Source organism: Mesocricetus auratus, unplaced genomic scaffold (assembly GCF_017639785.1).
Source record: "Mesocricetus auratus isolate SY011 unplaced genomic scaffold, BCM_Maur_2.0 Super-Scaffold_100003, whole genome shotgun sequence".
Lineage (NCBI taxonomy): Eukaryota > Metazoa > Chordata > Mammalia > Rodentia > Cricetidae > Mesocricetus > Mesocricetus auratus.
Genome location: NW_024429188.1, coordinates 53,788,173 through 53,803,844, shown reverse-complemented (window position 1 = coordinate 53,803,844; position 15,672 = coordinate 53,788,173). Strand labels below are relative to the sequence as shown.

At 46.0% G+C, this 15,672-nt stretch overlaps 1 protein-coding gene across 1 annotated transcript in view; it reads left to right on the top strand.

Moving 5' to 3' along the window:
- Positions 1-5,914: 5,914 nt before the first annotated feature.
- Positions 5,915-15,672, top strand: part of LOC106022749 (DCC-interacting protein 13-alpha) — a 62,159-nt gene continuing 52,401 nt past the window's right edge. Inside the window, 1 exon segment of the mRNA XM_040743759.1 lies at positions 5,915-6,320. Within this exon segment, the coding sequence (XP_040599693.1) occupies positions 5,915-6,320 (406 nt within the window).

Genomic DNA, 15,672 nt, shown 5'->3' with positions numbered 1-15,672 from the left:
TGGATAGATGGCTCAGCAGTTAGGAGCACTGGCTGCTCTTCCAGGGATTCTGAGGTTTTTGGTTCACTTGTTTGTTTATGAGCTTGCTTGCTTTTTAAGTTAGGGTCTCATTATGTAATACTTCAGTTAGGCCAAAACTGACAATATAGCCTCCAAGCTGGCCTTGAACTCTCGATCCTCCTGCTCTGCCTTCAAAGTCTTTATGCGTTTGGCCCACCAAGCCTGACGTCGGAACTCCTGTTTTTATCAAGACAGGGGGAGGTTTCAGAATCTCTCAGCACGAGGGGTTGACACATTAAAGGTAACCATCACAAACAACAATTCCATCATCAAAAACAGCTGAAGATAGGGAAATGATTCAGTGGGCACAAGCAATTGCTGGGCAAGCAGAGGACCTGAGCCGGAATCCTTGACACCCATGCTTATGTGCTAAGCCTGTAAGACCATGAATGCTAAGAGGAGCAGAGACAAGAGAATCACTGGGGCGGGCTTGCTGGCCTACAGCCCAGTTCCAGTATCAGTGAGAGACATGTGACAAGGGACTACAACAAAGTAATAGAACAGGTCTCCTGACACATTCTGACCTCTGCATGAGTACACACCTGCACAACCTAATCTGGTAAATCAATTAAATGAAACACACACACCAAAAAAATAAAGTGCCAGGCGGTAATGGTGGCACACGCACACCTTTCATCCCAATGCTGGAAAGGCTGAGGCAGACAGATCTCTGTGAGTTCCTGGACAGCCAGGACTGTTACCTAGAGAAATCCTGTTTCAAATAATGAAAGAAAATGCGGGCGTTGATGGCATACCCCTATAATCCCAGCACTCAGGAGGCAGAGGCAGGAGGATCTCTGTGAGTTGGAGACCAGTCTGGTCTACAGAGAGAGTTCCAGGACAGCCTCCAAAACAATACAGAGAAACACTGTCTCAAAAATCAGAAAAAAAAACGAATAAAAGAAAGAAAGAAAAAGCAACCTAAGTAGTAGTGTTTCAAGCTGGTGTCGAGGTAGGAGCCTGCAGCCTGAAAGCATCACGAAATGTTACTCTTCGGAAAAAAGCAGTATTTATTATTCACAGCACAACTTTACTCAGCAAAGACTAGGAGGGGTTTTTCTTCAAATAGTTAAGAAATGTGCCCACAACTCATTTCTAAAGACTGAGCTGTGTTTGAGATGGAATCAGTCCTTTAATTACCCAAGTAATAGGGAGGTTGTGAAACCTGACCACTTAAACCAGGCCAGCCCATGGCCCTTGAGAGAAGCTCCCCTAGCTGCAAACCCTGTAAATCCTGGGGAAATACCCAGTCCTACAGCTGCCTGGGTTTCTGGCCCAAATGCCCTATGGAGATTATTAAGCAGGGCATTCAGTCATTTGTTCTCCAGTGTCCAGACCCTGCCCCACCTTCAGGCTCCAAGGCTCAAGGTTCTAAGTGAAACTCAGACCCCAGATACCCACTTCTGTTGGAATCACAAATTATTTACCCTTGCTCCTTATTTTTGTTTGTTTGAGGTAGGGTCCCATTATGTATCCTTGGCTGGCTTAGAGCTCGGTATGTAGGCCAAGCTGGTGCTGAACTCACAGAGATCTGCCTACCTTCTGGGTGCTAAAGGCTTGGTAGCACCACTACACCTATGTTTATTCCTTATCCTTCCCCTGACCCTGGGGATGCCAGCAAGCACTCGGCAAATGAGCTACAGTTCCCAAACACCCTCCCAGCCTTGTCTTTGCTTTCTTTCTGTAGTGTGGGTGGGGGGATTGACCACGACACAGCCATCTTCCTGCCTCGGCCTTTGACTCCTATATATTTTATTTATACAGACCCAACTAGACCATAAATGACCTCAGAGTTGGGGCCAACATGCACAGGATGAGTAGGAGACCTGTACGAAGCAGGTGTGACTCAAAAATCCCAAGATTCTGAACATTGGTGCCTACTAGAACCCCATGACAAGGCAACCTCTGTGACATCTTAATTAGTAAGGTGAGGATAGGGAGGGTTTCCTGCAAGAAGCCATGACAGAGTTCAGAGAAGACAACGTAACATCTGTGACATCTTAATTAGTAAGGTGGGGATAGGGAGGGTTTCCTGCAAGAAGCCATGACAGAGTTCAGAGAAGTCACTAAAAAGGTAAGAAGCAAAAGGGTGATATTTTCCCCAAGTTTTGAAGGTGGCTGCAGCCAGGAATGCTGTGCGAAGTCCTACTGCACACAGAACATGATAGACTGAAGCCTGGCGTTGAGACCTCCTTGCCTGCCTCCCTCTGGAGATGAACGCAGACCTCAGGCTGTCACACAGGTGTTCTGCTGCTGAGTTGTATCACCTCCAGCACTGTCTCTGACTCTCTGTCTCTGTCTCTCTCCCTCCTTCTTTCTCCTTCCTCCCTCCCTCCCTCCCTCCTTCCCTCCCACCCTCCCTCCCTTCCTTCCTCCCTTCCTTCCAGACAGGGTCTCTCTAAGTTGCCTAGGCTAGCCCTGAAACTCATTCTGAAGCCTAGGCAGGCACAAAACTTTTGATCCTGCTGCCTCAGTCACCCGAGTAGCTGGGATTACAGCACTAGGCTCAGCTCTTCCGACTCTTCAAACCATGCACTAAAGGATTTTGCAGAAAGATGCCATGGTCTACATGGCCTCAGCCAAGATTATAGGGCTCCAAGCTTCGACCCCACCATGGAAACTAAACACACAAAGCTGGTGAGCACCAAAGACTAAGGGACCTGGATGAGAAAGTAAAGCACAGGGCATAGCGTCCTGGGAGGGCTTCCTGGAAGAGGCGGCACATGAGCAGACCCTTAAACCTAGCAGGGCGCTCTCGGGCCAGAACAGAGTCAAGATGGGAAGCACATGCTGGCTGTGGGAAAGGACTTAGAAGGCAAGCAACAGGGAAGGAGGGGGCAGAACCCATGGCTGTGCTAGAAGAAGGCTGGGTAAGCTGGGCCTACTTTCACGTGTACCAAGCAGGCAATTTCAGCAGGAAGGAGCTGTGGTTCAGAGCCTGGAATCTGGGATACGGCCCAGAAGCTTCCATGCTCATCCAGGAAGGAGCTGGTGACCCACGGAAAGGGCTGTAGTAGTCACCAAGGCAGGAGCTGTTGAGATCACTCCCAGGAGGCCAGGAATGTGGGTACTAGTGATGGGACCACATCAACGGGGTGGGGGGCAGTTATTGAGCGATGCATTCCTGAAGAGCAAAAACATTGCTTTGGCTTCTTCAGAGACAACTAATACACCCAATGTTAAAACTTTACACACGCTTCATGCATTCTAGGCTACTCTAGAAAAGCAGCAACTGCCAGTCTAGATCAAAAATCTTACAAGAGAATTAGTAAGTCAACATGTGATAGCCTCAAGAAAATTTGCAATCTGTTAAAACTAACAGTGAGGTTTTACTGCAGTGGAACACAGCAAGAAACCGTGAGGCTTTACCCAAAAGGGGAAGATGAGCAGAGTCCACTAAGAGGAGTGGGAATGGTTGACCTGCAGCTGCCCGCTCTTACCTCGTTTTCTGAACTGTGTTTCTCTCTAACTGAGAAGTGAGCCAAGTGTCCCTAAGAGGTGTCCTATTCTGGGTCTTGTCTGTACTGAGCTGTTTAGTAGAGTCCATGGCAAAAGGGAAGACAACCTTGGTCTAAGCAAGCTGCCCTCAACATATCCCTGAGCCCTGCGGAATAAGCAACCCTCCCACTCCCCCACCCCCTTCCAGTTTTCTAGGTAAGGAAACTGAGACTGGGCACTCCAGACTGGGCTGCCCGGATGGCAAACTGTGTTCTTACAATAGGGTTGAAGGTGTGAGTGGCTTGACTTTCAGTGCCCTTGTCTCTGTGGAAGGCTCAAGGTCTGCAGACCAGGGGGCCGCACTACCCAGACAACAGGAAAGGAATTCCTGCTTTGGGGAGAGGGCTTTCAAGTACACAGGGAAAGTGTGGGCTCCACCAGTTTCAGGTCTGGGGCACCTGGCGGAGCAGACAAACTTTCGCTGCCCTTTGGCCATGAAAACACCCTCAACTCAAGCTGAGGCGCGTTGGCGGCTAGTGGTGGCATCATGAGACCTGCAGGCAGAGTCTCTTAGAAAGTTAAGAATCTCCAGTGGCGTAGGAAGGAGTAGGGTGACAGAGCTGCTTAGAAGGAACAGAGCGACAGAGAGAAAGTGAATGCATCCTTCCCTAGCGCTCCAGGGTCTCTTCCCCGGATGCCCTTAAGCCCTTGCAGAGCTGTGGACTGGAGGTCCAGGGCACGATCCATGGGCTCCGAAGTTCATGCGTACCGGGACAGCCTGGAAGATCCCAGTCCAGGAAGCGAAGCCCAGGGGCAGAGAGCCGAGAACAAAAGGGTGGGGCGCACAGCCCCCGCCCCGCCGCCATGCCACCCGCCCTCGGGAGTCGGACCCCGTGCAGCAGACGCGCCCCATTAGCAACACAAAGCCAGGGTCCGGAGTCACCTTTCATCCAGAGGGGGACCAGCGGATGCTCGCTTGGGGACCTTGAGGCGGAATGGGCTGGAGGAGCCAGGGACACCACTGACAGCAGATCCAGCATCTACAGATCAGAGGAACCCGACTCCCCTGTCTGCCAGCACCTGTGCGTGGCGCTAGCCCTCAGATAACCTGGAGCGCGAACAAGCCCTGGCCTTACACTCCTGCCACAGGTGTCGGCAGGAGGCCCCTCGGGCGGCCTGAGCCGCCCACAACCACTGCCAGCTGTGAGCCACTGAGGCCGGCGTTGACAGTGAAGAAGAAGGAACAGAGCTGCAGCCACCGGGCCATGGTGGCTCGCCTACGGGGCCCTTCTGCTACCAGGTCGCCTGCACCTCACTCCTACTCCAGAGTGGGCAGAGGCAGCCACAGCAGCGGAGAACGGTCCACACCGAGCGTGCGCAGCCGAGTTTAGCCCCGCCTCTCTCCCCAAGGTCCCGCCCTCAATCTCAGTTCTGCGACTTGGTCCTGCCCCTTTAACCCGCCCCTTCTGTCTTGGCCGAGGTTCTGCAGCCTCTGAGACTCAGGCTTCAGCAAGTTTCAGTCTCCTCACTTGAGGGATCTTTTTTTAAAATAACTTATCAGAACTTTATTGATTAATGTTAAGACTATGAACAGTAGCATAACAAGAAAGAAATCTGGTACCTTGCTTTTGTTCATCTTTTTTTGTTTGTTTTTTTAAAATTTTATTTTTAAATTTAAATTAGAAACAAGGTTGCTTCACATGTCAATTTCAGGTCCCTCTCCGTTTCCCTCCCCTCCTCCCGCGCCCTCCCACCAACCCCCCCCAAATATCCCCTTATATCCCCAGGAAGGGTGAGGCCATAGTCTGTCATTTCATCCAGGGCAGGACCTAGACACTCCCCCAAGAGTCCAGGATGAAAGTGCTTCTCTCACTGTTGGACGGGCGTCCAAAGTCCATTTGTATGCCATTGATAAGTACTGATCTACTACCCAAGGCTCAATAGATTGCCTAGGCCTCCTCACTGACACCCACATTCAGGGGGTCTTGATCAGACCCATGCTGGATTCCCAGGCATCAGCCTTGGATTCAAGAGGTAACCCTTTTCAGGTCAGCTGTTTCTGGGGGTTAAACCAGCCCAGTCTTAATCCCTTTGGTCATCAGTCCTCCCTCTCTTTTACTAGCTTTCTTGAGTTCAGCTCAGTACTTGGCCGTGGGAGTCTGCCTCTTCTTCCATCAGCCACTGAATGAAGGTTCTGTTTCCCAGAATCTCTGGCCATGGGATTGTAGGCTGGCACTCCCCAGATCTATGTCTAAAATCCATATATGATAGAGTACATGCCATGTTTCTCTTTTTGTGACTGGGTTACCTGGCTCAGGATGATTTCTTCTAATGCCATCCATTTGGCTGCAAATTGCAGGATTCCATTGTTTTTTTCTGCTGAAAATGTAAGCAGTCTGCCTCTGCTTCCATCAGGATGCCAGCTGTTGTCCATGGCTTTAATAACCTGACCAATGATGAATTCACCACACTGGTGGCAGCAGGGAGCAAGGAGCTTCTGGAAATAGTGCTCACAGTACTTCCTTCCCTCAAACTCATAGAAGAGTCCTTCTGGGAACTGCTGGAAGCACTGGGCACACACGAAGCACTGTTCATGGTACAGCTCGCCATTACTGTTCACAATCTTCTCGGCAGGTGCGCAGCCCCCATTGCAGGGCTCACTCGTAGCGCTGGCCAAGGCATTGGCCATACTGCTGTTGGTTATTCCTGCCGCCAAGCCCAGCATCTCCATGGTCCACGCGGGGTCCTCCTGTGCCTTGGTCCCCAACACCGCCGTGGCCGCACCCTCTTCCCTCGCTGTCCTGGCGAGCTGCCCAAGCCTGGCAATTAACACAGAGTGTAATTGTCTTTCAAATACCTTGGATTAATTAATAGGAATAGCTGCACCAGATATTTTAAATAATTAATGGGCTAATTCCTTTTTATACTGTTTCTTTTAAATGAGAGATAAGTTTACATGAAGTTCATATGTTATAGAGAATACTTCTTTCACTTAACACGATTATTTCAAAGAACATTATTAACTATACTTCCCCCTCACCCTTTTTGAGACAGGGTCTTATTATATAGTTGTGAAACCAACTCTATCTATAGACCAGGCTGGCCTTGAAAGAACAGATAGAGATCTGTCTTTCCCCTCACACACACATACCTGCTGAACACTGGGATTGAAGGTGGAGGACACACTGTATGTCCCACCTCTTGATTTAGGGCTTTGTCTGTGAGACTTCCTTTGACCAGTGGAAAGAATGTGAGCAAAAGCTCAAAATGTGTTAACATGATTGGTTTGCCTTTCTGGGCTTTGTATAAACCCATGATATCATCCCTGGGGTAGCTACCTTCAGCCTAAGTCCTAGAATAGACATGTGTATCAGACTCTAACCCTTCTTACAGGCTATAGTCAGCTGAGAACAGCAAAGCTCGGTCATATGCCAATTGGTCTAATATTTTCTTTTCAGTTTTTCTTTTCTTTCTTTAAGAGGACACTGACTATTTATTTATATTTATCCTATAAATGGTGCTCTGCATACAGACCAGAAGAAGGTACCAGATCTCACTATAGATGGTTGTGAGCCACCATGTGGTTGCTGGGAATTGAACTCAGGACCTCTAGAAGAATGGCAGCCAGTGCTCTTAACCTCTGAGCCATCTCTCCAGGCCCTTCTTTTCAGTTTTTCAAGACAAGGTTTCTCTGTATAACAGCCTTGGTTGTCCTGGAATTTACTTTGTAGACCAGGTTGCCCTCAAATTTACAGAGATCTAGGGCTAGAGAAATGGCTCAGTGGTTGAGAGCACTGGCTATTCTTCCAGAGGACCGGGGTTCAATTCCCAGCACCCACATGGTAGCTTACAATAGTCTATAAGTCCATTTCCTGGGAATCTGACATCCTCACACAGACATACATGCTGGTAAAACATCGATACACATTAAAATTTTTCTTTTTATGGAGATCTGCCTGCTTCTGCTTCCCAAGTGTGGGATTAAAAGCATGCATGGCCACACCAGTCTTGGTTTTGTCTTTTCTTTTAGATCTATTTATCTTTACTTGCAAGTGTTCATTGCAAAAGTCATTGGTCTGGTTCAAGGCCTCTGGTTTCTGCTATACTATAGATGCTGGACCCTCTTGGATATCCCGTTGCCTTGTATTGTAGAGATCCTGTAGCTTTGGGTCTGCAGGATGGGTCCCTTCATGCACTCAAGCAGATCATAGATGGGTGGATGTTGGGGCGGGCCAATTCATAACCCTGGATCTGGGCCTGGGTAGCTGCAGAGTTGGTCAGCCTGCCAGTTCTCCCTTGTCCTCACCACCAGGGTGAGCTCTGCAGCATTGTCCTGGATAGTTCACTCCTTCCAACAACTAGCAAGGGGCGGGGCCAGTTCTCCTGCCTTCACATTCTCAGAGTTGGCTCTCCCACATCTCCACCATCAGGGCCAGTTCTACTGTATTGCCAAGGCAAAGTTCAGGGACCACTGTCCAGAGTGCTACATTTGGTAAGGGGGGAGGGTCTGCTCCCTCATCCACCATGAAGCAAGGTGGAGGAAGGGTATCTTTCCCTTGCCCTCACCACCACATGTCAGATAAAGGATGGGGGTGGGGAGTGGGAGGTGGGGGGTGGGGCTGGTATTTTCTAAGTAGGAACAACAAACATCTAGTTTAAGTCACTGACATTTGTGAATTGTTTATTTTTATTTTTTATTTTTCAAGACAGGGTTTCTCTGTGTAGCTCTGGCTGTCCTGGAACTCACTTTGTAGACCATGCTGCTTGAACTCACAGAGATCCACCTGCCTCCAACTGAGTGCTGGGACGTATTGTGCCACCACTGCCCAGAAGTTTCTTTCTTTCTTTTTTATTTATTTATTTACTTACTTACTTACTTACTTATTGGTTTTTTGAGACAGGGTTTCTCTGTGGCTTTGGAGCCTGTCTTGGAACTAGCTCTTGTAGGCCAGGCTGGTCTAGAACTCACAGAGATCTGCCTCCCGATTAAAGGCGTGCGCCACGACCACCTGGTTTTTCTTTTTTTAAAAAATTTAATTTATTTTTATTTTATGTCCATTGGTGTTTTGTCTGCATGTATGCCTATTTGAGGGTATGGGATCCCCTGGAGCTGGAGTTACAGACAGTTGTGAGCTACTATGTGGGTGCCGGGAATTGAACCCTAGTCTTCGGGAAGAACATCCAGTTAGCGCTCTTACCTGCTGAGACATCTCTCCAGGATCTGCTTTTTAGTTTCATAAGACCCCTCTTGTTATTTTTCTTTATGCCTGTTCACAAAGTCCTATCCTGTTCCTAGAAACTGAATTGTAATCCTCATCTCCAGCTCTGTCAGGTCCAGAGCACCAGAACTTATGTCAAGGTTCTTGATTTGTCTGGTGTTATGTTTTATGAAAGGTGAGTGATATTGATTTACTTTCATTTTTCTTCATGTAGCTATCCAGTTTGATCAACACCATCTGTTGATGATGATGTCTTTTCTCCAATGTACATCTCTTCAACATTGTCAAAAATTAGGGGTTTAGGATTATAGGCATTGAGTGGCCTGGAACAGGAGTTACAGGTGGTTATGAGTCAGTGTGTGGGTGCTGGGAACTGAACTGGGGTCCTCTGGAGAAGCTGTTAGTGCTCTTAACTACTGAGCAGAATCTCTAGCCCTCATAAGAATTTTGAGATAGTTTTATTTTCCATTTCTGTGAAAAACTGTGTAGGAATTTTGATGGGGATTACTTTGAGTCTGTAGACTGTTTTTGGTAGGTTGACCATTTTCACAAAGTTAATCTTACCAGTCCATGAGTATCAGAGGTCTTTCTCACTTTTGGTATCGGTATCTTTTCAATTTCTGTTTTCAGTGTTGATGGGAGATGGCATTCTGTAAATATGTCTCTCTTATTGGTTATTGGCTAAAGCACTATTGGCCATTAGGGAAGCAAGATAGGTGGGACTAGGAGACGAGAAGGATTCTGGGAAAGAGAGGCACAGGCAGTCATGATGTAGGAAGCCAGAGGAGTAAGAATTACGGACCCTGTTCTCTGGTAAGTGAAGACCACATGAAAATATTCAGATTAGCAATCATGGGTTAACAATTAAGTCATAGCTAGCTGATAAGAAATCATAGCAAACGGACAACAGCTTCATAATTAATATAGCGTCCTGTGTGTTATTTGGGGGTTCAGACAGCTCAGTAGGGCCCAGACTAGAAGACTGGCGGGAAGACTACACATTACACAGTGTCTTAGATTTTTTATTGGGTAAGTCTTTCATGTTCTCAGATCTACCCCAAGATTTATCTGAGGCTATTGTAAATGGGATTTTTTTCCTTCTTGTTTTCCGTATGTTTCATTAGCATAAAGAAGTCTACTAAGATTTTTGTGTATTGCTATGATATCCTGCTCCTCTGCTGAACGTGTTTGTCAGCTGTCAAAGATTTCTGGTGGACTCTTCAGAGTCTTTTATGTATACAGTTGTATCATCTACTCATAAGGTCCCACTGACTTCTTTGTTCCCTGTTTGTATCCCCTTTATCTCATTCTCTTGTCCAATTGTTCTAGCTAAGACTTTGAGCACTATGTTGAACAGGCATGAAGATAGTGGGCATCCTTGTTTGTTCCTGATTTTTGTGAAAATATGTTGAGTTTTTCTCTACTTAGTATGATGTTGCTTCTGGTCTTATACCATATTGCCTTTATTGTGTTGAGATATGTATACTGGATCCCTACATATATCCTGACTTATATTATGAAGGGACGCTGGATTTTGTCAAAGGTCTTTTCTTTAGCTACTGAGATGATCACGTGATTTATATCCTTGAGTCTGCTTATGTAGCAAATTATATGTATTGACTTACAAATGGTGAAACATCCCTTCATTTTTTTGTTGAAGCAACTTGGTCATGGTGAATGGTCTTTTTAATGTGATCTTAATTAAACTTATAAGTATTAAGAATCTTTGTGTCCATGTTCATCTAGGCAATTAGCCTATAATTCACTCATTCTGCCCCTACCTCCTCAATTCTGCCCCATCCCTTTGTTTGTTTTTTGTCTATTATGTTATCTGGGTAATACTAGCTTCACACAAAAGAATTTGGAAGAGATCTTTTCTTTTCTAGCTAATAAAATAATTTGAAGCCTATTGGTGCTAGGTCTTCTTTGAAGGTCTGGTAGAATTCTGTGTTGAGTTCATCTGGTCCTCCATTTTATTAAGCTGGGAAATTTTTTGTTTTTGTTCTTCAAGACGGGTTTCTCTGTATTGTTTTGGAGGCTGTCGTCCAGCCTGGCCTCGAACTCACAGAGATCCGCCTGCCTCTGCCTCCCGAGTGCTAGGATTAAAGGCGTGTGCCACCACCACCGGGACAAAGGTGTTTTTAATAGTAAGAATTACGATATTTCTGTTGACAAATGATAAGAATTATTTTGGGTAGGAGACATCCTGTGGAAAGAGTTCATTTTCTTATTTTAAGTTATGTGACTGTGTGTGTGAGTGTATGGAACATGTTCACAGGAATGCAGATGTTCACAGAAGTCAGAGGCACTATTCTCCTGGAGCAGTTGTGAGTCACATGATGTGGGTGCTGGGAACGGAACTTGATTCTTAGGAATATGTATGCATGTATATATATATATATACATATATATATATTATATAGTGTGTGTGACATCCCAGCATGATCCCAGCTGAGAGAGTGTGAGATCCTAGCATGATTACAACTCTAATTTTATATATAATTTTTAATTTAAATTAGAAGCAAGCCTGCTTCACATGTCAATCCCAGCAATCTCTCCCTCCCTTCCTCCCTTGTCCCTTCAACAGTCCCCCCAACCCCCCCAATCCCCACATTATTCCCCAGGGAGGGTGAGGCCCTCCTTGGGGGGATCTCCAGAGTCTGTCATTTCATCCCGAACAGGACCTAGGCCCTCCCCTATGAGTCCAGGCTGAGAGAACATCCCTCCATGTGGAATGGGCTCGGAAAGGTCATTTGTACGCCATGGTAAATACTGATCTACTACCCAAGGCCCCAGAGATTGCCGAGGCCTCCTCACTTACACCACATTCAGGGGGTCTGGATCAGTCCCATGCTGGCCTCTCAGCCACCATTCTGGGGTCCAAGAGCTCCCCCTTTTCAGGTCAGCTGTTTCTGTGGGTTTCACTTGCCCAGTGTTGACCCCTTTGCTCATCACTCCTCCCTCTCTGTCACTCGGTTATAGGAGTTCAGTTCAGTGTTTAGCTGTGGGTGTCTGCCTCTGCTTCCATCAGCTACTGGATGAAGGATCTAGGATGACATATAAGGTAGTTGTCAACCTTATCATCAGGGAGGGGCATTTAAGGTCATCTCTCAATAAACTAGTAAAGAAAAAATAGATTCTTTTCTCATACAATTACATTTTCCCCTCCTCTACTCCTCCCTGTTCCTGCCCATCTCCTCTCCCCTCTGGATTCACTTTCTGTTTCTCATTAGAAAAGACCATGCATGTAAGAGACAGCAACAAAACATAACAAACTGTCATGTCTTCTTTGAATTGTCTCAATATACTTATCAGTCTTTTGAATCCTTTGTCTGGTAGCATTCCAAGTCATTTTCATTAGGTGCCATTATTGTGGAATTAGTGATTTGTGAAGGAAGTATATTTTCTTGGGTTTTCATGATGTTTCTGTGTTGTGATTTGCACATGTAGAGTTAGTTCACTGGTTGTGTTCTTCTTAAAATTTCTCGTCTTTTTTTCTCCTCTCATTGGTGGCATTTGCAATATTTAGTGAAGGATTAAGTCCTACAAGGGAGGAGATGTCCTTTCCCTCCATAAGACTAGAATTTAGAGCCAGAGACTGTCTTAAGTCTGTAGGGAAAAGGGATCCGTCAAAGAAACACACCCTGTGCAGAGCCAAAGAAACACACTTTAGCCCTGCAACCAGAACCAAAGAAATGTACCCTAGCCCTGAAACCAGTGCCAAAAGAACACACTTTGCCCCTGGCATCAGAGTCAGTGAAAGAAATGCATTCTGGCCCAAAAATTGGAGCCAAAAGCCTAAAAAGGACCAGAGAAAGAAACACACTTTGGCCCTGAAACCAGAGGCAAATCAGACCCTAACCCTGTGCTGCAAACTATCCACTCCTCGAGCAAAGCTCGAGCCAATAGGAGCTCAGCACTAAAATCTGACCAATCCCCACCCTGGAAGCCCTATATAAATCCTGTGTCTGTTCAGCTTCTGGCTGTTCCTGACCCGGCTGTCCTCTGCCACTCTGGGAGAGGGCAGCCACTCTCCTAGATTCTTCGTTCTAATAAACCCCTTCAATGAGCTTTGGGTGAAGATCTTCTTTTGCTGCTGCAGTGATGGAGCAGAGGCGACCCTGGGCAGGGCTGTAACACTTTTGCCTGGGAAACCTTCCTTGGCAGAGCAGAGTTGTTACACTCTGCTCCCTGCTCTCTTCTCTCCACTCTCCAGGAGCATAGCTGAACTGTTCCAATTTCGCCTGAGAAACCTCCTGCCGAGCAAACCTGCTATACTGGGCCAACATCCCCAGTTGGAAGGCCCTGTACTGCCAGAGCAGAGCAGATATACTGGGGAAGCCTTTCCCTGAGGCAAGGCTGTAAGCTGCTATGCTTACTACAACCTGTGGTGGTCCTTGGCTCCCGAGCTCCATGATACCTTTCCATCTGAGCTGTGTAACACTCAGTATTCTGTGGCTCCTGAGCTCCAGGATACCTTTCCACCTGAGCTGTGTAACACTCAGTATTCTGTGACTCCCGAGTGCCAGAATACCTGACCCACTCCTGTTCCATCCCGATCCGCGAGAAACACTTAAAAGTCTTCTTCTGGAAATCAGGTAGGAAAAATAAAGGAAAGAAAGAGGCTCATTTGCCATTGCTAGAACTTTGCTGTTACATGGGTGGGGAGTGGGAAGAAGTTAGCAGCCCTTATGAACGGCCACAGTCTCTATGAAAATTCCCAAGAGCATCCCCGAGAGGGACCTGAAGCACACAGCTGCCCCTCCAGACCTGAGTCACTGAATCAAGATCCAGGCTTTACAGAGCCCAAAGAGCCACATTAGTTCTCAGCGGAGCATTCATTCCATCACTCACTTACCTACTTTGCTGCACAAGTTTGCTTCCAGGAGTTAATACCAGAAAAGCAAGGCCAGTGGACCCTGCAAAACAAGTTCTTTCCTGCCTGTTAAGGGAGACTGCAGCTATGGTTGGCACAAATCCTATGCAGCTTCTCTTTCTAGGAATCACTGCAGGGTTCTAAGGTAGAAGAGAGCTGTAGAATGATACAGAATATAGAAATTCCACACTTTCTGAACTCTTATGTTTTCTGATTCCCTACTTTCTAATTCCCCCAAAGGTCCTGTAACTCTAGATATTGCTAGATTACTACCATTAATGTATGACTCTGAGCCTTGATTATTTCATCTGCATAATGTAGGTACTAAACTACCTAAAACATTTTTACCACTACAAGATTTAGCACAGAGCATACAAAAATCAGCATGTACCAAGCTTCGAATGCAATGCTAGTTGGTTAATGTTAGAAACCACTCATCTATCTAAGCCTGGTGTCTCCTAAGAATGCTATCAAAGGGACCTGGTTTGTGTGGAAAACCAAGCAATTCTCATTGCTTAGTTTTGAACTGCTTTTCCATATATTTTTGGAAGCAGCCATCAGGAATCAATTATACCTTCTGGTGTTGCTGTATCACAACACATACATCCAGTGCTTCACATGCCCATAGGTGTGCTAAAGCAAGGTCTGGCAAGCTTTCCCCCAATTGGCTACCAGGTTCTGTTGTATGTTAGAGACTGGTCACTCAGAACACTTCACCCTAAAGGCCAAAAGTGAATGATGAGCTACTACCTGACTGTAAGGACCTGAAAACTAATACTATGAACTCAAAAAGGATATCGGAGGGAGGAAGAGGTCACAATTCTTTCGAGTGACTCTGGTCACATTAGCCTCTTCACCAGCCGGTACTTGCACAAAGCCATTTTCCTGCATATCCACTAAAGAGGCATTTAAAAAAATGCCCAGAAGAAAATAAAAAAAAGTGCCCAGAATGGAGCGTTACTTCTTTGTTGGGACTTTCATCCTCTCTCCAATGCTTGTTGCTCACAGGCACACACATGTGCACACACACACACACACACACACACACACACACACTGTTTCGTTCATAATAACTGTCCTGTGCATTCTCATAGAAAAAAAAATAGTTACAAATTTCTTTATTTTGCTTTGGAAGTGATCAGATCTGGTTGGTAATTGCCTGCATGACCAAGAGCCATTTCCTTCAAGGTTAAACAAACTTTGACTTCACTCAGCCAGGCCCGTTTTAAATATCACCTAAAGGGAATAGCTCTAAGTACAACAGGAAACATATTTCCCGATAGGAAACAAAGACAAGAAACTGATTTGCTCATGTCTCAAAATGCATGTCATCTCAAGGAAAAGTGGACGCCTTATTCCTTTATCCATTGCACCCTCTATCCTTTGCTCCCATTTACTCACAAACTTCAAAACACACAAACACACACACACACACACACACACACACACGCACGCACGCACGCACGCACGCACGCAGGTACCTCACAAAAAATAAGGAAGCGCTCAAAAAATCTTGTTTCTGAGTTCCCTATGAAAAAGGGCTAAAACTTCTTTTTGCTTTTTCGTTTGTTTATTTGTTTTTGTTTTTTCGAGGCTGGCCTGGAACTCATTGATGGAACTTTTTATAGTGATGTTTTATCATAAAATTTTAAAAAATTATAGCACAGTCAAACAGGAAGCAAAGGTCCTCTTACACTTTGCCTGGGGAAAAATAGACATCAGAAATATATCCTTTAGAAAGTAGTATACTGTCAGACAAATGCTAGATTTGTGGAGACCGACTGATCAAATTGGGGATGTCAGGAATTCAGACAGGCATTTACAGACCTTTCATGCATCTCACACTCAAAATTTGGTGCCTGATGTTGGTAAAGCTATGAAGTGTACTCTTTGGCCACTGGGTCCCATTTAAGGACCATGCACCTGCATTACCTGATTCAGGGATTTCATTCAAGAGCCCTCTTACTCCATCAGTTATGCTGTATACAGCTGTGTTGTAGCCAAATGCCAGATGACAGAAGCTGTCCTCCTTCCTTGAAAAATGTGCTACTTCCAGTAATATAAAAACTGGAAGTTAGA